We start from the raw sequence: 24864 nt of genomic DNA on the forward strand, positions 1-24864 counted from the left end.
CTGGAAGTAGAGGCTGCTTCTGTGTTGGAGGTGAATGGGGTGTACAGCCCTCCACAGGTTTGCTGGGACATACATGCTGATTAGTAGAGTTAAAAATATGGGTATAGGCACAGCTATGCCTTAAACGATCATTGTTCTTGTTCTTAAAGGGGACCAGTCAATTAATGTCAGTCAGGAAGGTGTTTTTTTACCCAGGAAGGAAAAAATTCTCCTTATGTGAGCTATGTCCACACCGCTGAGGCTCTGCAACCTTCAGTGCTGGGGCAGAAGACGTCTAAGCATGGGCTAGCCTTAAAGCCTAGGCAAACTGGAGAAGGTAAAGCTCCTCACTTACTTTAAAAAAAGTCAGTATCAAGCTAGAAAGTCAGTAGCAAATTACTTTAAACAATGGATCTTTTTCATCCATTAATGGAAATACGGTAAGATTTTGTTGAAGGTTTAGGTCAAGGTGATAAGCCATAGGGAGTATTGGGTGTGTATATCTGTATGGTGGGGTGTCTCCCACTTGCAGCTATTTATATCTCTGAGGGAAGGCTAAGGTTAGTAATTTAATAAGACAGCCATTTATTCTGTGGAGACTAACAGTCCTGGGGTTAGGATGTAATAATCATTCTTCTGCTTTAAAAATGGTTCTCTTAACAAATAGCAGTAGCTCATTTCAATTTTCGGTTGTACAAAATGACATATTTTCTATGTTACTATCAAAATATTCTGCATAACATTAATTTCTGTGCACTTATTAACATATGTACAGAACAGTGTTTCCCAATAGAAATCAGTATGCTCCTTGCTGATCCTCTTTGCCCTAGATTTACCAAAACCAAACCAGAAATTAATTGTGTTAATAGTATAAAATCTCAGGAGAGAGAAAGGATTGAAGGTTTATTTCCCAGCAGCAAATGAATAAAGGAACTCCTTCAAGTTAAAGTCTAGCCAAGACGAAATTTTAACCAACCGTGGTGAATCCAGGCGAGCCAGGAATATCACACATTTTCCTGATGCATTATGTTGAGTACACAGAAGCAGAGGAATGTAAACAGACAGAAGGCACATGAAAGGCCCCAATCCATTCTCCATCTGACGGAAGTGTGAATTTCATAATTCTGTCATCAAGAGTCTTTTCATCATTTTCTCTCTCTCAAGTTCACGCCTCAGAGTCTCAGCACTGTGTAATTAATGCACAAACAGCCAATTATGGGAACAACAATAAGTCTCAGATTTCAATTTAAAATAATTAACATTTTCAAAATACCAGAGGAGGGGAAAAAAAGGTCAGAGTCAATTCAGTGAAAAAGCTGATAACTGATGGCTCATTCAAAAACAAGTATCACTTGATATTTCTGATGAGCAAACAGAGGCAATAAGAAGGACATAAAAAGATCTACATGGCAAAATAGTTTATAATTTCATCTAACCTCCATAAAGGCTACTGATTTCAAAGGAAGCTGGACAAGGACTCTAAAAATGGAGCAGCTACAGCGAATGCCATTATGACAGACTGCTGTTACAGCCTTCTGCTCCTTGGTGTGATCTGATACTGAGGGATATCTATATACATAGATATATAGCTATGTTGAATTCACCACAACTCTGCACACATCAGGATGCCATAATCAGAGGCTGAGGTCCTTGCTCTCACCAATTCACTCCACAGCCCAGAGGATTTGTAACCCTGGGAATGCCCTGGTTTAGTGACTCCATTTCTGATATTGTTTACCATGCTGTTCTGAAAGTTATGTATCTCACTCTTTTAACACAATTTGGAGATTTGCAGCCCATTCGTGCACAAGCAGGGGCAGAATTACCCACTTGTGCATGAGACATGTTATAGAAGCTGAGTTCAGCACTACAGCTTTAGAATTACTTTTTCACTGGAATGATAAATTTTTGGATGAGTAAGCAATGTTGAATAAGTGTGCAGGTGCAATTAACCAGCTGCAAAAAATAATTAACAACCAAAAATGGGAATCAACTGTGAATCCAAAAGCATAAGAGATTAATTCATTATTATGCCAAAGAAATACTTTTTTCTTCATAAGCCTTGAACTATTTGTGCTTCAGAAGTAGTGACTATATCCATTGCTACATTTAGATTCAGTAAATTATCAGCTTGGGAAGTTCAGCTTTTATGAAATTATAGAATAAGAAGCCAGCATGCAAAACCAGTAGGATGAAGGAATAGAAAACTGAAAAGAATCTGTCTGTAAAAAGGTCATATAACTTGTTGATTCTCTGAGAAATTACACGACCACTGTAGCTTGACATTACTAAAATAGGGAAAAAAAAAAAAGAGAAAGAGGAACAAGAAAGAAAACCAGTGTCTGTTTTTCGTTTAGAAGAACAGACATTGCTCAAACTCAGGTTTCCCCCATGGACACCTAATTTCAAAAAACTAATTGTAACAGCAGTTATTAAAACAAAACTTTTGTGGTTCAGATAAAATTACTTGTCTGAGGAAAATCTGCACAACCCTTTTGTCTCCAGGCCATTGGTCACAGAAATGGTACGCTGCTGGCTGCAGCAGTTAATTAAGGTAGGCTTTTCTTTATCTCAGAGCATGAAAGTATCAGTTACAGGTATTTCTTTACATAATCCACCTATTCTGAAGTAGTCAAGCAAAAATCTTTCAGTATAAGAGAAGACGACACTATATGGCAATTATGACAGAAAAAGGGAAATCAAGCTGATTCCTTTAATGAAGAAAACATCATAGTATTTCTGTGAAAGAACTGCACAGTACCTGTCTGCCAGTGAAATGGGCTTATGTGACGTATATACTGTCTGGACTGTTGGAGTTGGTATAGTCTCTGCCAGACACCTCAGCACGGGTGATGGAGACACCAGCGTAATCTTAGGAGATGACTGCACCCCACAGCATTGTAATTTGCTGTCTGCAAATTCTGCCTACAAAAAAAAAAAAAAAAAAAAAAAAAAAAAATATATACACAGAGAAAGAAAAAAATTGTAGATTAGCTTCTACTGGTCTCGCCATCCTTCACTATCCAATTCATTGCCAAGCACACAGTAACAGCAACTAAGAATGAGAACAAATTGGAGGCTGTGGCTAAAATCTCTCAGTGCAGCCTCTGCAGAGGCTCCACAGCCACGTCTTTTGATGCCTGAGGGACCAGCCTGATTGCTACATGCGCTGAGTGAGATGACACGTATGGGACTGGCAGCACTCAGGTAAAAAACATGATCAGTTTGGAGAATGACACTTATCATTATTGTATTTTCCCTAAAAATTATGCAGAATGCTGACAACATGAGATTTCTGGAATATTCTTCATGAATCTTATTGTGTGTCCTCTAACTACTCTGTTTTGTTAACAGCTAGGAGTCTGGGCTTTTAGGAGTCCAGGTTTCAAAACCTTCATCTCTTTTCCACTTTTGCTAACTGAAACATGCCTCAAGAGAAATATTCTTTCAGTATCCAATGAAAAGCAATGTTAAAACAATATTGGAAGCGCAGATTTAAGATAAACAGCAAGCAACCATCTCCTGCCTTTTAGGTGAGATATTTCAGCACAACAATATTATAGCAAAGACAGGGCTATTTTTACAGCCAGAGGGGGAGGATCCCTAAAAATCAAACAGCCCTGTCTTGCTTTTTGGCATGGGCTATTTCTTATACCAAACCACAGCAGCTAGTGCCTGTGATGCATGTATGACCCTGACCTGGGAAGAATATAGAGGAACTGCAATTGTCAGTGTGTCAGGATCATTAAAACACGCTCCTACTGGTATCTATATCCTACCTTTCTTCCTTGGTGACTATTTCTTCTGAACCTGGTTCAGAGTCTGAGGCAGAGAGGAGGAAAGGTCACCACCATAAGAGCAACCTTTTTTCAAGAGCAACCTTTTTTTTTTTTTTTTCCCTAATTATTTCTCAAATTCTGCAACCCTCTGCAAGTGATTCACAAACTTAGTTTAAACAGTGGGAAAACTATTTGAGCCCAAGCTTTCCTGGGCTGTGTTAGGTTTGCTTGCTTATTGTCACTTTTTAATATGTTTAAACACATCTCTAATGATCCAAAATAACCTCTGAAGCAAAAGGAATTCCATTAATTCCACAAAATTAGTAAAATGGAAAAATGTAAAATCAACTAAAGAAACTCTCCTGTGTGCAAATAATGGCTAATAGGACCTATTCAAAATTCTCCGTAATTCAAATTTTAAAACTCAACCTTACGAACTGCAAGGCTATGAAATTTGGTGTCCCTGTGCTCTGAGGAGTGCCAGATCTTACTCTATGGCATGAGAAGAAGACATCACTCTGAAGCTGATGCACATTCTCCCAGCTTCACTGAAATCAGCAAAGTGATGACAAACTACACTTGCTAAAGAATTGCCTTGAGTCCCATAGTGTGTTTGCTCTGGATGATTATTTTACAGTAGGTATCCAAAGCATCTTTTTATGTCTGATTGCACAGTACACTTAAGCCAAATATTTAACTGGTCTAAACAGATATAATTTCATTAATTTAAATCTATGTGGCTAACACGTGCCTGAGAATCTGGCCATCATGCCTGCCATTTTTTCTGTGGAAATCTCTGAAATTCAGAGAGTTCCTGGGTTGAAGCTTATATTTAAACATTACAGGTAACCAAGTCATCTAATTTTTCATCTGATCAAATCCACACAACTGCATATGCACCACCAAATCTGAAGGTGTACATGAAAGGTAAAACCTTCTAAACATCACTATACATAATCCTTTTCCTGCTTAATAACATTCCAATGTTTTCTTCCAAGTTGGAGGGGGGGGGGGGGGGGGGGAGGAAGGGGGATGTGAAGGGTAAGGGGAAGCAAGAACAGGAAAAAAAAAAAAAGAAGAAGGAAACAATTACCAAACAATACCATCTGGGTCTGCATGTGACCAGAGACCATTCAGAGTTAGATCTGCCTGCAAGTCCTAGCTACCCTTCCCTTACAGCTCCTGCCTGTGGTGTAGCTCTCTTCAAGCCCTCAGCAGTGCACCAGGATGATCTAAAATGCTGCTGTGGAGAGACATCTCCCTTTGGGCTGGGACAGAGGGCTCTGAAACACAGGACCAAAGCCACCTAAGTATCCTAATTGTTTTCCCATCTCTGTGCAGTCCCATGGGTAGCTGCTTGTTCACCACAGATATTTGTACATAACTCACTAAAAGGAATGTACAGGATCGTACAGGATCATGTGATGGATCATATATAATTTGGTTTTTATTGCAATGGTATTTTAAATATTTGTGATCTCAGTTTTTGTCTCCACCCTATCCAGGGAAATGGAAATCTGTGGGGAGAAGATGGGATTTCAGAAAAATTAGTTAGAATTTTGCTTTACTTCTTTTCTTCTGACAGAATACAACAAAAATTCAGCATTTGAATTTGCCTTGAAATAGCCATTTTCTGCAATATGGAAATTTCTGTGGGTAAGTATATTGGTATACCTTCTGTTTGTATTTAAGAGTTCTGACACCCCATATTATGAAAATGTATATTATATAGCCCTCCTAAATTTTGCTTTCATCCTAACTGTCAGAGACAGAAAAATAATGTCTGACAATCAATACTAATTAGTGGGAAAGCTATTTTGGGGGTTGCATCGTTTTGCTTAGATAAAGGAGTACTGTGAAAAACACAAGCACTGCAACTTTGGATGAGCTTTTATCACAATTTTACGGGCTGGACTTGGCTGACATAATGAAACATTGATGTGACATTCCTGTGTACTTTCAAATGCATTTAATTAGAGCTCAACTGTGGCACTTACACAGCTTGGGAAGGCTAACTGACTCTGGCTTTAAAGTACCTATTTGGAGAAAAAACACATTTACATAAAAGCCCATGATCAGGTTTATTGTGCAAGAAAAGCCTCTTTCTTTAAATACAGACAGAAACTTCACATGACCCAACAGTGAATGGATTTACTTATCTTGGATTATATGCCAGATATAGATTGCTGCAACCAGTAAAATGTAAGGTCAAAGTCTGAAATGCTTCATTTTGCAAATGTTACTTTAAAATTATAAGTCATTTTACATGGTGTTTATAAGCAGAGTGTTTCTTAAAGAGTAGTTAATATTGTCATACTTTTTTTGTCATATTTATTAGATAATGCCTCTGCCACCAAAGCAAGATTTCTATCATACTTACTTTTTAAATTGTCAGATAATTGTTTTCTGTTTGTATGTAGTTTACCTCATCAAAATCCCTAAGTCACATCTTCTATGAAAATTTAACAAGAATGAAGTTCAATATTGGATTCAAGTTCTTGGGTAAACATGATACATGGTACAAGGATACCATTGTAGTCATTCACACACTAACTATAATTCTTTAAAGTTCAGCTGCACATTCAATGAAAATCAGGGCCCTCTTTGTGATGGCACAGCAGGTGGTTTCAGGCAGGAGGCCATGCAATTGCTGGACAGAGGACTAAATCTTCCCATTCCCTTACTGCTCCCTGTAAAGATGTTATGGAGCTTCACCAGTGTCCTCTACAGTCCTGAAATGAACAACATTTTGGGACTGACTTCATTAGTGGTGAACCTTGTCCTTTAACTTTTAGTCCTCTGTCTAGTAAGCAGCAATGTCTGAATGCAGGCAACATTTTGTATAATAGGAATATTTAATTGCTTTGTACTCTTAATTTCAACTTAGAATTTATCTTTTTTAGTTTTTGAGGACTGCTTAGTGCATGGATTTCTGACACTTAAAAAAATCAGTTGGAATTGTGTTAAAACACAGTTTTTATTCGTACGTTCTACTTACAGAAAACTGTGGTACTGTTGTAAAGGGATCGAAAAAAGGATTAGATGTATCAGCAGGGAATGTCTTTATCTTTAAAAAAGATAAAGAAAAAGATGTTACTTTCAGAGCATAAAAATGCAAAAGAAAAAGAAAAAGCAGCAAAGCATTGCAACTACAGTGACATATCCAACAAATCAGAGCAGTTCAGCAGTGCTTGGACCAGACCCAAAAAAGACCCTTCCAAAAATGCATACAGAAACCTGATGATGAATAGTCAAAGCATAAATATGAAAACTTGATAAATTAATTTTACCATGTAATTAAATATGTTGAGCAAATACAGAGCTGGTTGCATACAATATATCTTCCAATTCTGTCACCAGAATTATGTGATTCTTTCAGCCAGCACTACATTTTAAGATATGCAATATGAAGTGCAGGAGCAAATTTTGCTGTACAGGAACTATGGCTAAAGAACTTGTGCTTTAAATATTTTAGACTTTCAAATTTTCACTTACACAGTTGCTACAGAAGATAAACAATCATACAAGGTGGCATCAAAAGAAAATCATATACTAAAAAACCATGGGGCCAACTGTTTGTTTCAGGCAGCTAGGATGCCCTGTGTTGAGTAGAGGGCTGTGGATAAAGGATGACCCTTGGAAGTTTTTTGAAAAGTGCATGGAAACAAAGAGGAGAGAGACCAACATATCCATCTGCCAAGAGGGCTTGGTCCATGAGAATGTAGACACTGGTGTGACCAGACCCTGCTGGAAGTCACTTCTGCTCTTAAAGTAGTTTTAAACATTAGCTGAAATTAAAAAGATATTAAAAGCAGCAACAATCTCTGTCCCACTTCATTGTGAATGCTGTTTCTCATTATTTTCCTTTTTAGAATGCAGACATTATTATTCATTCATTCAGAGAGGACAAAATAGCAAGTAAACATTTGAACTTTGAGCTGCACTTCATGCTTTCTCTTTGGAAAATTACATTTTTCACTGTAAAGGTGTGTTTTTCACTTTATTATTGAAACTGCTGTGCATTGCTTTGTTATGCATGTCTTCAATCGTAATTTTCTAACTGCAGCTATACAACTGCTGTCTAATAATGAGGAAAGCTACCTTGAGGGCCCTAAGCCCCTGTAGGCCAAAGAAAAACCTGGAATTATGACATCAAATATAATTAAGTAAATGTACAGTGTTTATTTTGCAAATAAAATAGCAGAAACATATTGGCTTATAAAGGTACCAAGGGAAATTAACAGCTATCTGTGGGCTTGCTTCTGCAAACATGTGGAATTAAGCTTAGCATTAATTATCAGGCTTCTTACACATGAGGAGTATGGATAGCAAAGATACCGTCAAGCATGTAAATAACTTTTTAACAGAGTAAAGGTGTTTGTAAATCAATTACACAGGTGTAAATGAGCTAACAACTCTGCAAAGGAGAAATTATTTCAAATCACAATTTTCTATGCAAACCTATCAAAGGAAGTTTCACAGTCCTTTTACAATCCTATATTCATGTTTGTTAGCAAAGTGTATCTGTGTCTGCTGTATTGCTGATTGAACCTAACTCATTAGACTGACACAATAACTCCTCACAAATTTGTTATTTTACGTTATACCCAGAGCCAAATCTGGACAGCTGTAGCATATCTCACTCTTTTGAGAGACAGCAAATACCCATGAGCCCAGGCTGACATTCTCAGGTTATGAAGAGTTTACAATATGATGTTATAATGCAAAGTACAAGTGTATTCAGTTACAAATAAAATATTTGAGCCAAAGACAAATAGGGATGGGAAGTTAGTTGCTCATGTGCTGTATGAGTTTGATATCCCACACCTAAAATCTCTCCAATTTTGCTGGTTAGTCTCATTAAGGAAATGAAGCACAGTTACTGAACACAGGAAAGAAACATTATGCAGAATACTGGAGAGTCCACTGAGACTTGGGAGCAGGGGCACATAAGAGGAGTCAGCCTGATCACATGCTGTGACCCACCGCCATGCAGAATACCCTCTTACAAAACCAGCACTTCAATCTGTGGATGTGCATGAGGCCAGGCTATGTATCAAAACAGGGCACGAAATGGTTAATCTGGTTTAGTTATCAATGTGAGTCCCTCTCTGAGGGAGTCATGCTGTTTTAATCTTGAGAATAGGACAATGTCGACAAATGAAAGGCTTTCTGGATTACAAACCCCTAAATTTCTGGCCTTTTAAACAAAGTGGAAAGAGAAATTAGGGAGCAGAGGGGAAAAAGAACCATACCTGCGTTCAATTTAAGAGTGATGAACAAACCATCCCGCTTCGCTTTTAGTATTTATTCTTCCCCCCATATTTTTTTGCCTCTGAGAACAGGCCACTGTTACTCAAAAGTTACAAAAGAGTTTATTGGTTAGGCTCAGGCCTTGATTAAATTATTGCTGCCAGTTTCCATAGGCAAGGCAGAGACAACACTGTTGTTGCCTCTTTAGCATTGGCAAGAAGTTCTTATCTATTAATGGCTCAGCTCTTCTGAGTAGGAAGTTGGTACAACATCCTAATCCAAACAATAGCAGGAAAAAATATATTCAAGAATATTGTTCAGACAGAAGATATGAAGGATGAGGAGACAGTAGTGTGGAACACATCACTTTAGAATTGGTTTATGTGAAACTTGATTTAGACATTTGAAAGGTCTCTTCAGCCAGGAATATACTTCACCTACTTTGACCTAACTGTCCTGCATGTTCACCATGGCCAGCAGTAGCGGTTGCCAGGACTTGGAAGGGGGAAGAAAAGCCTGTGATTCCCACCCCACCACACAAGGAAAGCTGCATCACAGGTGAGTCTCTTCCTTACCCTTGCATTGGAGTTGAGTTTATTGTGTGAAGTCAAAAATCTCAGAGTAGTTCAGAAAGCAAAACAACTCCCTGACCAGAACCTAAATGTTATACCTTCCCCACACAGCCTCTCTCCCTGTCCTAGGAGGAAGACATACCATACCTTTAAATATCTCCTAACTCACATGGAAGAAGCAGACCCTTAACTTTTCCAGGGTGCTTTCTTCTCCCTGTCATGGCAGCATCAGTTGAAAGCTGCCACCTGGGAACTGAGAACAGAAGAAGGGCAGAGCCAACTCTACCACCTACTTCAAAGCTGCAGTTCCTCCAGCATCTGGAGACTCTCAGCAGCTGCCAGGCTTTACCTGGGATGGCACAACATGAAGAGAAAAGGAAGAGGAAGCAGGCAGTTCCATGGGCAGGTTGATCTCATGAAGCTGAACTCTAGCTGCTCAGAGAAGTAAAACATAGTAGCTGTCAGTGCATGGATTGTCTATAGATCAGAGTGTGGTTTGCTGCCTGCTTTGATATGAAACAAAACAAGTAACATCTTTAAAGTCCATAGTTGGGCACAATTCCTATTGTGGCAGATGGAGCAGCAATCTCACCCACATTACTCAGATGGGCATTTTCTGGTACAGTCAGGCTCTTCTGCAAGAGTAAAAGGGTGTCACAGAGGCTACAGAAATAGTGTAAGCAACAAGAGGTTAGAGCTGTGCCCTCCTTAACAGCACAGACAAGCTTTTAAGTACAAAACTTGATTTCAAGCACACTTGCTCTCTCTGTAGGGGTGCCAAGAGTCTTGCAGCCAAAGTCACAGCCATAAAACAACCTTTAAGGCAGGCCCCATGAGACACTGTCAGATCACAGGGGCATGGCATGAAAGGGGAGTGAAGAAGGCTGGCATTCCAGCAGCATCTCACATGCTGAAGGCTTGTTTCATAACCTGAAATGCCCCTTGCTTGAAAGGTCAGGGTGCATTACCATAGCAGGACTACTTTGGACAAGTAGCTCTTTGCCTGGAATATTTAGCTTGGCAAGTTGAGAAGGTATTGGCATAGTCTCAAGAGAAGTCCAATGGCTGAGTAATCTTTAAGGAGAAAAATCTGAAAACCAGTCAGATATAAGTAACATTGATTTTCGTGGGAAAAAAAGTGCAAAAATGTATTCCTCTGTGGATAATTTTCTCCTAGCACTCAAAGATTCTCATTGCATTATTGCTGTCCATTGGAGTGGATTCCTCCAATATCTTGGAGGAATCTTTGCCAGAGCCAGAAATAATTAACAGCACTGATTTTCCTTTATATTTATATAGCAAGGAAGAATGAAGAACGGTGAAAGAAGAAAAAGGACAAAAGGACAAGAATCTTCTCCTTTTCTTTGCATTTGTGCAAAGAGTTCTTCAGGATGAAATTTCAAATCTCAGTAAAAACAATTGCATGTTCCTGAAACACTTTTTAGATGAGTTAGGAGAAAAAAAAAGTAACTTTCTCATATAAACAAATGGAAGTGGAAGGAGCTAAAGAAAGAGAACTTTTGTTGAGTTAATTGATATAAAATCAGCTATTTTGGTATTTCTATCAGAAGAGAATATTACAAATGTTCTTGCTTTACCAAAAAAGTGCTACTTTTGGGAGAAGTGGGCTTAATTTGGATATGTTCCCTTGCTTTTGGAATATCACTACCCTGGCACAATTATCCTTCCACAAAGGTCCAGTAACATTTTCTGCTGTTGACACTACTTCACTGCCATCCCCTGCACCTTGACTGGAGGCATTTGTAACATTATGGTGAAGACATGTGATCTCAGTGGGTTTGCACTGTCACTTTATATACTGAGCAGATGGAAGACAGACTTTAGTCCAAACACTTCACTGGATTCCCATGCATTGCAGCAAGAAGAGGCAGAGCTGCTAACACCTGAAGCAGTGTCATAAATAAGGCCCTCAGGATACACATGGAGCCAGAGGAATATTCTCTTGTGCTTTATTTCAAAATACACAATGTAAGTTGAATACCATCATACTTATACAGCACAGAGACTTGTTTCTACTCATCAAATTAGAAAAGGACATCAGCTGAGATGTCTGGAGGATATTGCACTAACATTTCCCTGTCCTGACATGTGACATGACTTAAAAAATACCAGTTAACCATTAGGCCTGGTTTCCAAAACCAGTGTGAAGATTCCAGGCTCTGCAATTTTTCAGTAAAGCTCCTTGTCTGCTGTCATACCATTTCAGTGGCTGAAATGAATACTGAGGCAGAAAATGTAAAAAACCCAAAGAGTTTCTGGTATTTTTTACCATGCAATATCTACAGGGACAAACAAATTCTTTGGGGTGGGAGCAGTTTCAGGCTCAAATGATCGAACACTCGGATTACGTCAACCCCAGTTCATGTCCTTCTCGTGTAGCAACATAACCAGCATGACAGGTAGGCATAATCACTGCCAGCATGCACAGGGTGAAAATCAGACCAAAACAGTGCAGCAAACTTGCAACAGGACAGAAACATAAATTAGCAATACAATTGACTAATTAGTCTTGGAAAAAAACTGTGTGAACTTAATGCCCTGATGAACCATATTTGGTGCAAATCCCACATGTGCTGCATCACAGGCCACCTTCTTTTCATGGGATGCAGGATTTTTTCTAGTTTTTGAATTGATATCCAGGTGTTGGTGTCAGCAGACAGATTTTGTTCACACTCATTAGAGAGAGCACTTCTGCAGAAATGTACTATTGAAAATACCCTGAGGCACCAAATGAGAAGTTTCTTAAGAGGATGGGTTTCTGCACAAGCCACTAAGCCAGGGAGGAAGAAGCTACATGTCCAGAACCTCCCTGCCCTGTCACTCTCTCTGAGGAGACAACGCTGGAAAATCTCCCTCATAGCTCCATCTGGTATTTGGGTCTCCCTTACTCATCTTGCAAAAAACTAGGGGAGTCTGGAGTTCAAGAAATACAAGAATATTCATTGATTCCTAAGAACCACATAAGTGAATCCAAGTCTTTGACTCATCTGATTTGGTGTGAGCTTCCACAGGACTGCTGTACTGCAGTACAGAGTCCCCCTTCCCAGAGGTACTGCTCAATTCCTTCTGGTAAACTGAAAAAGCTCTACTTTGAAAGCTCCATGTTCATTCCACAGTATCTTTGATGAGACAAGTTCTCTTGGGGCCCCCTCAAATGGTGAACTTGCCGTTCCTCTGCTCGCTGATGTACACCAGCCCTTCTTTGGACCTTGCTGCAGGCTGAGTCCACCTGTTCTGGAATATGACCTGGCAGCATACACCGCTTTCTTGATGTCTCACCAGCTGCTTGTACTTTCCTGTCTATCAGGTATCTTCCTCCCTCTTAGAGGGACACTGTGCAATCCTTCCTAACACAGAGGCATTGTCAGGAGGTGGCTACGTGGCTCCTTGACTGTGCTCCAGTGACTTCTGTCTCCCAAACGGATGTCAAGGGAGAGTTCACGGGAGCAGAAGATGTAGAAGGTTCTGTCTCTGCTAAAGCTTGGATTTGCTGCAGTTATAGCATTTCACAGATACTTTATGCATAGTAGTTTGTGGCTGCAATATAAACTATACACTCTTTGCAAGCTGGTCTACCTAAATCACAGTAGTTAAGATGCTCTGGATATAATCCTGAATCTCCATGTCAGCTTCTGTAACAATTTACAAGGACAGCCCTACAAATTTTGTTGGTGCTAGTATTTTTTTTATGCTACCTTTAGGGATCAAGTACCCTAGATTTTCACTGTAAGGACTGTAATTATGGGTTGCTAGCAAAGAGATTTCAGAGGTATTGGGAGAGCATGAGGGACGACAGTAATAGTGTTATTAAATCAGTCCAGCATCTCTACAGCACATTGGAAGAAAATGCATGTCCTGGATCATTTTTAAGACATAACTTTGCCATGTGAATATTTTTGAGAAGATATTCTTCAAAAGAATACAGAATAAGAACAATTCAGATGTGACAAAACAAGACAGTGTCCATACTCTCACAGTCTCCAGGATTTTCAGTACTCTTTCGTTGGTGCTGTGAAGGCAAGCAAGCTTAAGCAGAACATAACCACAGAATAGGCTGTCAGCCCAGTCACCATCCCCTGAGGAAAATGTGGCAAGGCAAAATGATGTCACAGTCTTGGTGGTTTGGCTAAAATGCAGACTAAAGATTTGCTTGGTCTTTGTTTAAAACACAGAAATGAAGCAAAACCAGAAAGCAGTAGTTATCCACGGTATATGGTTGTTCCCCAACAGTTGCTGCATTAGTTGCATTTCTGGGACAGCTAATGCAAAGTTATCTTTTTTGTCCCTTGGATTTTACCGATAAAATCTATGGTGATCCGGTGGCAGGTGCTATACCACATGCATAGCCAACAAAATCAAGTGGCGTCTCTGCAGATGGAGGCTGTTTTCACAGAAGAAAGTCACTAAAGATGGATAACATGAAGAGGAGGAAATGTGTTGTGATTCCTTCCGGTTGAGAGTGCCCCAGGTAAGACATATACTTCCCAATTTCACTGCCAGCAAGCAGACTGTATTTTGTACCAGATGGAAAAACTCACCCTTCACCACATCTGATTATTTCTAAGTATAGACACTGATGGCTCATCACTCAATAACTGTTAGTTCACCAAGACTTATTAACATAGAGACTTCGAACCCAGGAACATTCCCACAAAGGCTGATTAATAACCATGTAACACACCTGCCCTTTTCTAGAACCCTCAGGATCACATTCCTCTCTTGAAAGTTATGACACATTGGCACAAATAGTGTACTGCTTGACCTTAGTCCAACACAAACAAAGTTTGTCTCTCTAGTGTAATCAATCTCTACTTGTGTAAGAGCAAAAGCTGGCTGAAAGTCCTTAAGCATCCAGAAACTCAACCCATCACAGTCTCCTTGAATGTCAGGATAGTAAGAAATACTTTGCACCAATTTTCTGTCCTATTTTTCTGGGCTATTGAGCTCTGATAAAATCCCCAGGAGTTTATACTGTTCATTATTATAAAGGAAAAGAATAGCATAGGTAGATTAAAGTCAGTGGAGCTGCAGAAAAAGTGTTAAAATTACAAATTGGTGCACTATTTATAAATCTATACAGAAGAACACTTGAGTGTATTTTCAACTTCAGCATGTGACCAGTCCCAGGTACTACCGCAGCCTTAATCTGTGCATGTGCCTACAAATTTTGGTGACCTCTCACAAGTTATGATCTCAAATACACATAAGAGTGCTGTGCTGTGCTATGCTGCAACTGTCTTACTACTCTAAACATCTACTCTGAATTAAGCTTCTATAAGACAATAATAATTTCCCATCATAATATGTCACATTTTCCAGCATGCATCAAGGAAGCAGAGTATTGCTTCTTTAAATGTAGTGGATACAAAACTATTTGATCCTATCAACAAGACCAGCTGGAGTAGAAGCTGAAAGTCTATAGTAGAAAGTAGAAGCAATGTGTTATTTGGTTTAAGATTCATGCATGAACAAATTCAATCCCATATCTAGTAAATGTTTTGTGATAAATGTTATAAATTAAAACCTATTTATTCATAACCTCATTCCCTTGACTATGAATCATTCATATTGCCAGCCATCAAGCATTAAATAAACACAAAGATTCTGTCTTGACTGCAAGTAAAATCTAGTTGTGTTCAAACAAAAGAGCTCATTAGGCATATACAGATTCAAACACCTGCATTGTAATACTATGCCAATTCAGTGCCATGAAATACATAAGATGCCTCTGTGGCTGTGGGACATTACCCTAAAAGCCAGTCTCCCAGTCTGAGACACTGCACGCACGTATGTCCCATGGCTAAAGAGATTAGTCCTAGCCAAGGGATAATCCAAATCAATTAGGGCTATTAGCACATAACTCACTCTTGCCCATCCTTAATTACAAAAGAAATATCTCCTCTGGATCAAGAGCATGAGTACAGAACTCTTCTGCTTGGCCCAGGAATGACAGCAGTTTCAATGCCAGAAGGCTGTTCTCATTTGAGCAGAACTCTGCTTCTCCATATTTTGTTTTTTTGAGCAAAGGATTGAGAGGATCCATTATTAAAGACATCTCTGGGAAGGCAAATGAAGAACATTATAATGTTGCAGGGAGCAGGAAAAGTAAAATGGAAATGAGAGAGAGGACAAAAAATAACAGTCCTCTCCCCAGAGATCTGCTTGTGGCACCTCTCCAATGGAAGAAATACACTATGAATAAAATGTCACAAGCAGATCCTGGTCCCTAGTCACCAACTTCCTGCCCATCCCAACAGGAGCTCACAGGCAAGCCAAACTGGGCCTGAAAATTTCCTGCCTCAAAGACCCCTTCCCAGCACCATGTGATGATGGATGAGGTGAAAACACTGTTGTCTGGCAACCTCTGCTGATGTTGTGGTCCCTGAGAAGATTATAGTTTACTCCATCAATTCAGAAAAAACATGAAGTCTTCTAAAATGTAAAAGGAGCAAAAACTGGTCCAGTCAACTTCATAACTTGGGAATGATGAGGGGGCTTACAGTGCTTACTTTTCAATTTCTTCCAAGAGCCCTGGGATAGCTCCAGGCCAAGATCCAGGATACTCTCTTTTCTCGGGGGAGGGTAAGAGCAGGGTGTCATTCTGATTTGTTGTTGGGTTTTGGTTTTTGGTTTGTTTTTAGGGTTTCTTTTGCAATCCTATGCCTGGCACTTTTTGAGTGCGCTCTCTATGAGCTTGGGAACGAACTGTTACTGGTGCAGGAATATGCCCAACTTGAGCCACACTACAGATGTACAGAAAAACCTTTATCCATGCTGCTTCACCACCCCTGCTCTTGATAAGGAAGAAAAGAGAAAGCACAGTTTCTTCAACCCTTTCTCCAAACCAGTAGCAGCAAGGCAGGAGAGATCTGAAGGGCATAATTGCTTTAGAGGCACACATAAACGTGAGCTCTCCTGACCACAGATATTTTGAAGAGAACAAGCTTTGTTTGAAATCTGTGCAGCTCAGTCACTGATGCAAACACATGGATTCTATCTGTATGTGAGCACTGGAGCTTCATGGTGATAAAATTTGACAGTTTGCTCAACCTGGATGCAGCATGAAATGAGTGCCAAATTGTGCACAAATTCAGGTGGTCGGAGGCCCACTGTGCTTGGCACATGACTTCCCATCTCCAACACTGCCAACAGGGCTCTCAGCAGAGCATGTGCACATGGCTGGCTGTGTATGCCAGATGGCAGGGCCAGCTCCTTCATCACAATCCATCCTGGCAATAGCTGGTACTTTGCCAGAAGAGGCCAGATGACATTCCACAGCACTGGAGCACTTGCAAGATTCTAGTCAACCTTTTGACAAAGGACCAATAAATGACATTAAGTTGCTAAATGAGTTTTATAGAGGTTTTCTTTCCTGACCTCACTGGCTGTATCTCGTAGAGAGTAGGGGCATTTGGTCTTGGTTTGCTGAAAATAAGAATGCCATACCATAAAGCAAGCCATAAATCCATAGTTCATCCACAGTGGACAAGTTCCAAGGAATAATTCTGAGAAGTATGCAAGAACTGCTTTCTATTAATCAGGCTTAAGATGGTTGTATAGAATATCTACCTCTGTAGAATTTTTCTTCCTCAGCTCAAAACAGCTTAGCTTTTTTTTTCAAAGGGTCATATAAGGGATATGAACAGAAGGGAGCCCTTCCTACTGAGTTCCTTGGTTTGCAAAGCAGTTATCATGATAGTTAATGAGTTAGAATTAGGGAACTCCTGTTTTCTTTCTCTCACAATTAAATCACAATTTTCTTCTATGATAATTTTCTTCTTCTACAATATCTGGGACAAGGCACAGAAATATGGAATTACCATAGATGTGCTGAGGTTTACGAAAACTTCAATTTTATCAGTTTGACTGACTGGTTATTCTACTATTGCCATTCCTCTGAGTTACAAGATTTGTACTAGGCTTTGTATAAAGTCATAGCAAAAGATCTGTCTGAAAGTAAATCTCACAAGTCAATGATTGTATTTCTGTTTTGCTTTTGCTTGCTAGTAGACAGACTACAGAAAATTAAACCTATATTATGCTTCAGTAGAGAATTTACACAATGTTGTGAATAACAGCAAAAAGCAGAATAGGCCAGAAGAGAAAATCTCTGGTCACTTAGGTACCAATTGTGGTTCATCAAAAAGGACTGCTACTGCTTAGGAATTATCAGAAAATGCCTGTTTTTTCAAACTGAATGTGTTACAAAAGAAGTAGTGCTGATTCAATTTTCTCTGTATTTAAAAAATAAATTTTAAAAGGCTTCAATCAGCACTTTGTCAGTGCAGTTTTTAGTGCCTAATTCAGAAATGACATTTTGGTTAGAAACATGAGTTCATTGAAATTAATAACCCAACATTACTTGAAAATGAACCACTATTTAATTTCAAATCGTCCTGATCTTTCTATCTACCCCTCTTACTACTCTCTGACATTCAGTTCAGGATACTTTCCAATACAGGCTTTTGAAAGCAAGATGTAGACAACCAGATTTTACTTTAATCAAAGAAGAAAAAAAAATATTTCCTATCACTTCTGGCAAATAAAAAGAAAATTTACTTGATCTTTTTACTGGTTTTACAAGTTGAGTCATTCAGCCAGTCAAAAAACAGTTCAGAAAGCAGATGTTCCCATTTTCTGCTGAGGCCTGGAGACATTCAATTGAAATTTCACAGAACAGCCAAGCTGTTAGTATCACACTTGTTATCACACTGGAAAAATGTGAATTAGAATTACACATATATCAATTCATTAGATGGCTGGAAAGAAAACAAACACACAATAGTTACTCACTGAAGTCTAAATGCAATTGTCACTAATCACAACGAGGAAGAGAAACTAGGAACTTCACAGCTGCTGAGACAACATAATAGCTTCATCACTGTACTTATTGAGAGCAAATGTAAAAAGATATACCTGGTTTCAGTCTTTGCACAGAAGCTGAGCATTCCTGTAGAATCATTACATCGATTACTGTAGAGTGGAAGAGGAGACTCAGCCAGTACAAAAAGATGATGCTTTATGCTCTATGTCTGAAAAGCACTGTCTATGTATTGTTCACTTTTATTCTTCTTAGGCAGATGTTACACCTGCTTACTGTTGCTCAGAACATGGAACATATTTGCTTTACAAGTAAAGCAATAATCTTAAATAAAAAAGACACTGAGCAAAAATATGATTGAACATATCAGACCTTATTTACAACAACTCACAGGTTATAAAAGCTTTGCTAAAGATTTGCCTTCTCTGCTTGCTGTAGGAGGTAGATGCCAGCTGGTTTAAAATCTGTTTGCTTGCATTTACTTTATTCCTTTCACTTACTCTGATGTTGATTTCAAGCAAAAGAGAAAGCTGCTACTGGCATGGAATTATCTTTTTTTTTTTTTTTTTTTCTGAGGAGGCAGGAGAAAGGGATTTCAGGTAGTTTTCTTCTTATTTTTCTTTTTTTTCCCTTTTTTAAGCTTCAGTAATGTTCATGACCCTCAAGTTTTCTGAACTTCCTAAACACTTCAGAACTTGTGGCAATCTATATCACTTCAGAGGTACTGAGAAAAGCTCTGGAATAAAAATGATTAGTGCACTAATTGCACAAAAAAAGAGAAGCACACAGAGCATCTTGGACTGCCCTGTCTGTGGTGTTTGGCAGATGCTCTCCATCATCAGGGAGCAGACTCCCTGGACCTTGCCTGTCAGTTGGCCTCAGGTCACCATTACTGCAGTCAAGCACATCCTATAACCCCTTCCATAAATTGATCAAACTTTACAGTAATTTCAACAACCATAGTACTTCCTTTTGGAGTACTACTCCAGAAACTACACTGCTTGCAAATATACTTTATCACTCCTACAGTCCTCAGGAGAGCCATCTGTGAAACCCCAGGGTTTCATAGATTATTTGACTTAAAGCTAAGTAATTTTTTTTTTTTTTTTAGGGTTAGTGTTCAGCCCCACTAAGGAAGCTGGAACAGATTAAACCATTCAGGACCCTTCTACGTGTGCAGCTGTGACACCACCACAACCTCAGTCCTCCAGCTACATAGGCATGTCTGGAAATGGCCACTGAACCACCCATCGTACAGGCACAGCACACATCTCACCACTGTGCAACCATCTCACATTAGCTACACAGCATTTTCTGGTTCTATCTCTCTGCAGGCACACGGGTTGTACAGGATCCTCCAGTTGTCTGGGTGTAAATATCTTCTCAAATGAGATCCCATGTGCTCAGGCCTGCTATGGAGTCCAGCCAAAGTCTTAAGTTCCAGGACCAGCTCTGCCTGCATGATCTGGCAGAAACCAGATTTACTGATAGACATTTGCACATTGTATAACTTCTGTGAACATAAAGCAGGTGCATGGAATGCCAGAGAATGGTTAGGACAGCATATGAAAAAGCACAAAAGGTGACAAAAAGTAATTGAACATGGCAGAATCTATCATCTCTCCAGGGAAAAGATTCTGCCCACTTGATCCAAACTGTCTTCTGACTTGACACCTTACCTTCATCTCAAGTTTTTTAAAATGTTAGCCCGTGGACCATTGATTATTTAAAAGCACTGAATTATATGATACGTGCCTGAACTTTTTTCTTTTTAACACCTTTCCCTATTTTTGGAAGCTTTTCTTGCTCATATACACATCATATCCAATTCATTATGGGGTCCACAGGTGCAAAGTCAGCAACGGATTTCACTTTGTGGATCTTTTTTTTTTTTTGAGAATTCACTTTCAATTAGTTAAAGAAATAGAGAAGTGTTGAATCATCTGTCATATATCTACAGAGTGCACCAAGTTGTTCTGCTCAGCATACAGATAACGGGGAAAAATATATTGAGCCAGTGAATTTAAATTCCTTAAAACAGAGGAAAAATAAAAAGTAAATGTAGAAGCTTACAGTTAATCTTTCAGAATTCTCTCGTGTTTCTTCACTGACTGCTTCTATAACGGATGAATGGGAGAAAATCCCTAAATAGCAAATCCCTAAATAGCGGTCAAAGAGTTTTAGGTAATTTAATGAATTTTAAACTAAGATTCAAGGGGCTGTCTCTGAGCCTGACACTCAGTTATCTTGCATGTTAGTAATTCAGCAGTCTGCTTATGAAACTGGCATCCACCAATAAAACCCTGTACTTTGCAGAGCTACATATTAGTCACAAGTCCTATTAATAATTCTTTATGTATTCACCCATTTATCTGGTTGCCCAAAGACTATGATTGTTCTAAAATGTTCTAAGTCCCATCCCTAGTTACTGACATGCCTTATATAACCTAAATGATGCACAGGTAACCTGCATCTGCTTAATTCAAGCTGTGTGCTCCCAGGAGCCTTATGCTGGATGGGCCCTGAGCACTTCCTGCAAATCCCCAGTCAAATGTGTTGTGCTCAGATTGACTGAGCCTTACAGTGCACCCCTTTGCAATGTGTTCTCATCCAGCTGGTGCCCTTTTCTTGCAGCAGAAAAGAATGGTCCTTTGCAATATGAGTAAATTTAGAGTATTTCTTGAGTTCACATGGAACTAGATTTATTGCCTGTTGCTGTAAGTTTTTTGTATTGATGTTGTTTGCCTTACCATTTGCTGTTCTTTGCTTTATCTTAGTTTAATATGGAGTTAAAGGGCATGTACTTGAAACTGGGAATAAATGTGCATTTGACATCCTGCTTGCTGCTATTTATCCTTCTTATTTCTATGTGTAACAGACAAACCGTTTCTTTTTGCAAATTCTTTTGCTCGTAATTGGCCGTTGCATATAAGTTTGAGTGTGCAATTGAGAAGCTGGCTTGGGAAATAGCATTTTTAATATTCCCCTTTGAATCCATTACATACTTACTGCATCCAATTCATCTTATACTAAGAAACTTTATGTTGTTGTTTTTGTGATGAAGATGTAAAAGTAGAAAGGTCCTAATTCTGAAATATATCACTCAGGCTTCAAGAGTCCCATTTTTTCTTCAGTATGTAGTTCACCATAAGTAAAGCATTTATAAATTTGTCTGTGACTGAGCTGTTTTAAAGATCTTGCGGGCATGCAGAGATACTTGATCTATACTTTCAATCAGTTAGATAGTAGATACATGCTAATGTTCTTATCAAATATCAGTCTTGAATTAAATTACAGTCACTCTTGTTTAGAATTCAATGCCAAAAGGACTGGTTATGGAGGTATTAGAGTTGGATATGTTTGCCTGTCACTCTGTTATTTGGCTTACTGCAACCTTGCAAAATTTTCATAAAAATTTAGGAACTAAAACTTAAATTAACTCTTTTTTATTAATATAACAAACATTAAAGGGGAGTGAAATGAAAAGATACATTACTTATTTTGCTCTATTCACTACCTCTTGCTCACTATCTACCATCTACTGAGAGTTTGCAGGGATGTTTAATCACTTCTGTCAAGATACAAAAACTTCTCACAGTTTCCCCCTGAGCTGACTCACTTTTGACCTGGTTACCTTCACTTTATTTCCAAAATAGTAGATGCTAAAGCATAAAATTCTATACACTTTCAGACTAAGTGAGATCCCTTAGGATGAATTAACAGGACTGCATACCCTAGCAATGCTATCACTAAAATAGACATACTTGTTTCCAACACATCCTAAATAAAAAATATCTTGTATTACACTGAAAGCATTTATTTTTCATTTTTTAACTATCATACTGGTAATTTATATCCTTTAAATGTTATATCTCAAGCTTTAAACAGGCAAATAATTTTCTACTTTCTGTTTTCCACCAATAGATGGCAGGTGAAGCTCTAGAAAATTATTCACTTGATGCAGCATGAGATAACTTATAATTTGAAAGTACATAGCCAGCTTTAAATTACTGCTCTCTGATACCTCTTTAGATGTGATCATGACTTAGTCCTAGCCCATCCACCTTACATTACAAACCTTAGTCTAATTTTAGGAATAGCTCCATGTTGTATGTTGCATTCTTATTTCTTTTGTCCCCCTCCATTAGGTCAAACTGAAGTTTGTGCACACCGATTTCTCTCTTGGTCAAGAAGGTACTGTCAGTGTGGTGTAACAGCTGTTACATTCATTCAGTGTCTTAAGACTGAGCTTTCTGTAACTAAGCAAGAAAAGCTCTGCAGTCATACACATGTCAGAAATCACACCGATTATAAGCTGCAACAGAATAGCTTAAAGCTCAGCAATTTCCAGTTCCAGAAAAGCTAGAAACACAAGGAGGGAGTACAGGAGGAGAAAGAGCCTACTACACTGACAAAAGTTATTCTAATATACCTCGTTAAGGATGCTCCTAATGTGTTAAAATAATTCTTCATATATGATGCTGCATTTTTAAAAAGCAATTTGCTTTTTTTGAAACAAAAGCAGGAGGGATTGAATCTTGTTCACATACAAGCTAAAAGGACACAGTGCTAAAAGTCACAATAGAGTGGTAAAAAAAGATGAAGACTCATGTTATAATTGTTTTACAGACAATAAGTAATATGTTGTAGTCAATTAACTGTAGGATCTAATTGAAAAATGAATAGAAGTGTTCATAAACCACAGGGGTTTAGGACTGCAGAGCACAAAAGGATACCTTTCCCTCTAGGCAATCTGCATTAGTAAATGTACATTATTTTTCCTGCAAAATGATTTCCTGAAATCAGTCTGCCTCATAATTGCCCTGCTGTTACTGGCAGTCTAAGTATTGATGACTAAGTGACCATTAGAGCTCAGCTGGTTCTTGTATATATCACAATACCTCCTCCAGGCTGACTGAGTAGACAAATTTGATTACTCTCATCCCTGCATTGCAGCCTTGATGATTTCTATTAATTCACTCCATTCAGTAATCCTTACATTTTTATAAATTAATTTGGTTTTCTGAGCTCCACTTCTAAGTGTAATTCCACTTAGAAGCATATATTCCACTGTGTTTGGCATCTTCCACTGTTTTGCTGGCAACAGCAGCAAAACATGTCTAAAACCCAAGGTCATCAGGAAGCATCAATGGTTAGACACTGAACAGCGAAGATCATGCAGCTCACTCAGTGACTATTAATCACTCTCTAGCAGTAATGTTACAGAAAAGAAGGGAGGATATCTAAAGCTGCTTCAAATGAACAGCTCTCCAGTGAACTGAGGAAGTTTGGCAGCATACATCATGAACAAAACAAATTACAAAACCTAATTTTGGATGACCAATTTAGGTGCCTTCATCTTTCTAGTCCAGACAACAGACAAGAGAGCTGTTTGAATAACCCTCTGCAGAAAAACCTTGACTACACAGGAATCTGAACTTCCGTCTCTATTACCTCAGGCAAATACCCCAAAAAAGACAACATGAATGACCCCTTCAGATACTGTACCTGTCACTGAATGTGAAAAAAATGGGTGCAATTAACAAATTCCCAGGGGCCAGGTCACAGCATGCAAAACCAGCCCATGACCACAGACTTGACAGTAACACGAAGCTAAGCTGTACATCACCTTGACCCTCAAATAACAGACAGCACATTCTATCACAACAGAACTATCAAATAATCAGACTGTCTCAAAGCTACACATTTGCCCTTAGCTTGTCTTTGCTTGGAGGCTCTCTCCCTGAAGAGTAAACTTTTCATTCAAACCTCAACTGAGAGCAGCCTGTAGTCAGTGAAACTGCAGAGAAAGGTCTGTAAACAATACCTGCTCTGTAGAGAACAAGCTGACCTTTATAGATGTTAAACAAAACAAAAAGGGTTGATTGATGCTGGGCAGTACCTGCTCTCCAAAATATTAAAACCAAGAAAGTCAATCAAAGGTTAGTTCATGAACATACAGTGTGATAAATTATGTCAGTGGGTGGTGGGGTAGGGAAGGGGAAAGCATGATTTGGTAAAATATTTAGGGCAAAAAGCCTGTATACTCAGCTGGAAAAGGAAAAATGTGTAATGCTGACTTCTGTTAAATGGAAAAAAAAACCAAAAACAAACCTATGTTATCTAGAACAGGTCAGTTGCTCAAGTCTTCATGACTCATTTTTAAAATTCTGATTAACACAGTAAGACATTGTATGTTTTTTAGAATAAGAAATCTATTTGTAAATTTCCAATGGATAATTACAATTTAGCCACAAATGTGCTACCTCTACAGAGAAGGACAATCTAACCTAGATAGAATCATGGAATCACTTGTGTTGGAAAAGGCCCTCCAGATCATCAAGTCCAACCACAACCCAGCACTGTCAAGTCCCCCCCTTAAACCATGTCCCTCAGGGCAACACCTACAAGTCTTTTAAATACCTCCAGGGCTGATGAC

General features: G+C 38.8%; 1 protein-coding gene across 2 annotated transcripts in view; it reads right to left on the reverse strand.

The window, feature by feature from the left end:
* Window positions 1–865: 865 nt before the first annotated feature.
* Window positions 866–24864, reverse strand: part of EPB41L4B (erythrocyte membrane protein band 4.1 like 4B) — a 163854-nt gene continuing 139855 nt past the window's right edge. Inside the window, exons 23-25 of one of the 2 annotated variants that reach the window (XM_053992277.1) lie at window positions 6757–6825; window positions 2741–2904; window positions 866–1165 (exon numbers count right to left, since the gene is read on the reverse strand). In XM_053992277.1, the coding sequence (XP_053848252.1) occupies window positions 1096–1165; window positions 2741–2904; window positions 6757–6825 (303 nt within the window). In that variant the 3' untranslated portion in view covers window positions 866–1095. The remainder of the gene's footprint in view (window positions 1166–2740; window positions 2905–6756; window positions 6826–24864) is intronic. The other variant, XM_053992285.1, reaches the window with a different exon arrangement.

This window comes from Vidua macroura, chromosome 1 (genome assembly GCF_024509145.1).
Source record: "Vidua macroura isolate BioBank_ID:100142 chromosome 1, ASM2450914v1, whole genome shotgun sequence".
In the NCBI taxonomy this organism is placed as follows: domain Eukaryota; kingdom Metazoa; phylum Chordata; class Aves; order Passeriformes; family Viduidae; genus Vidua; species Vidua macroura.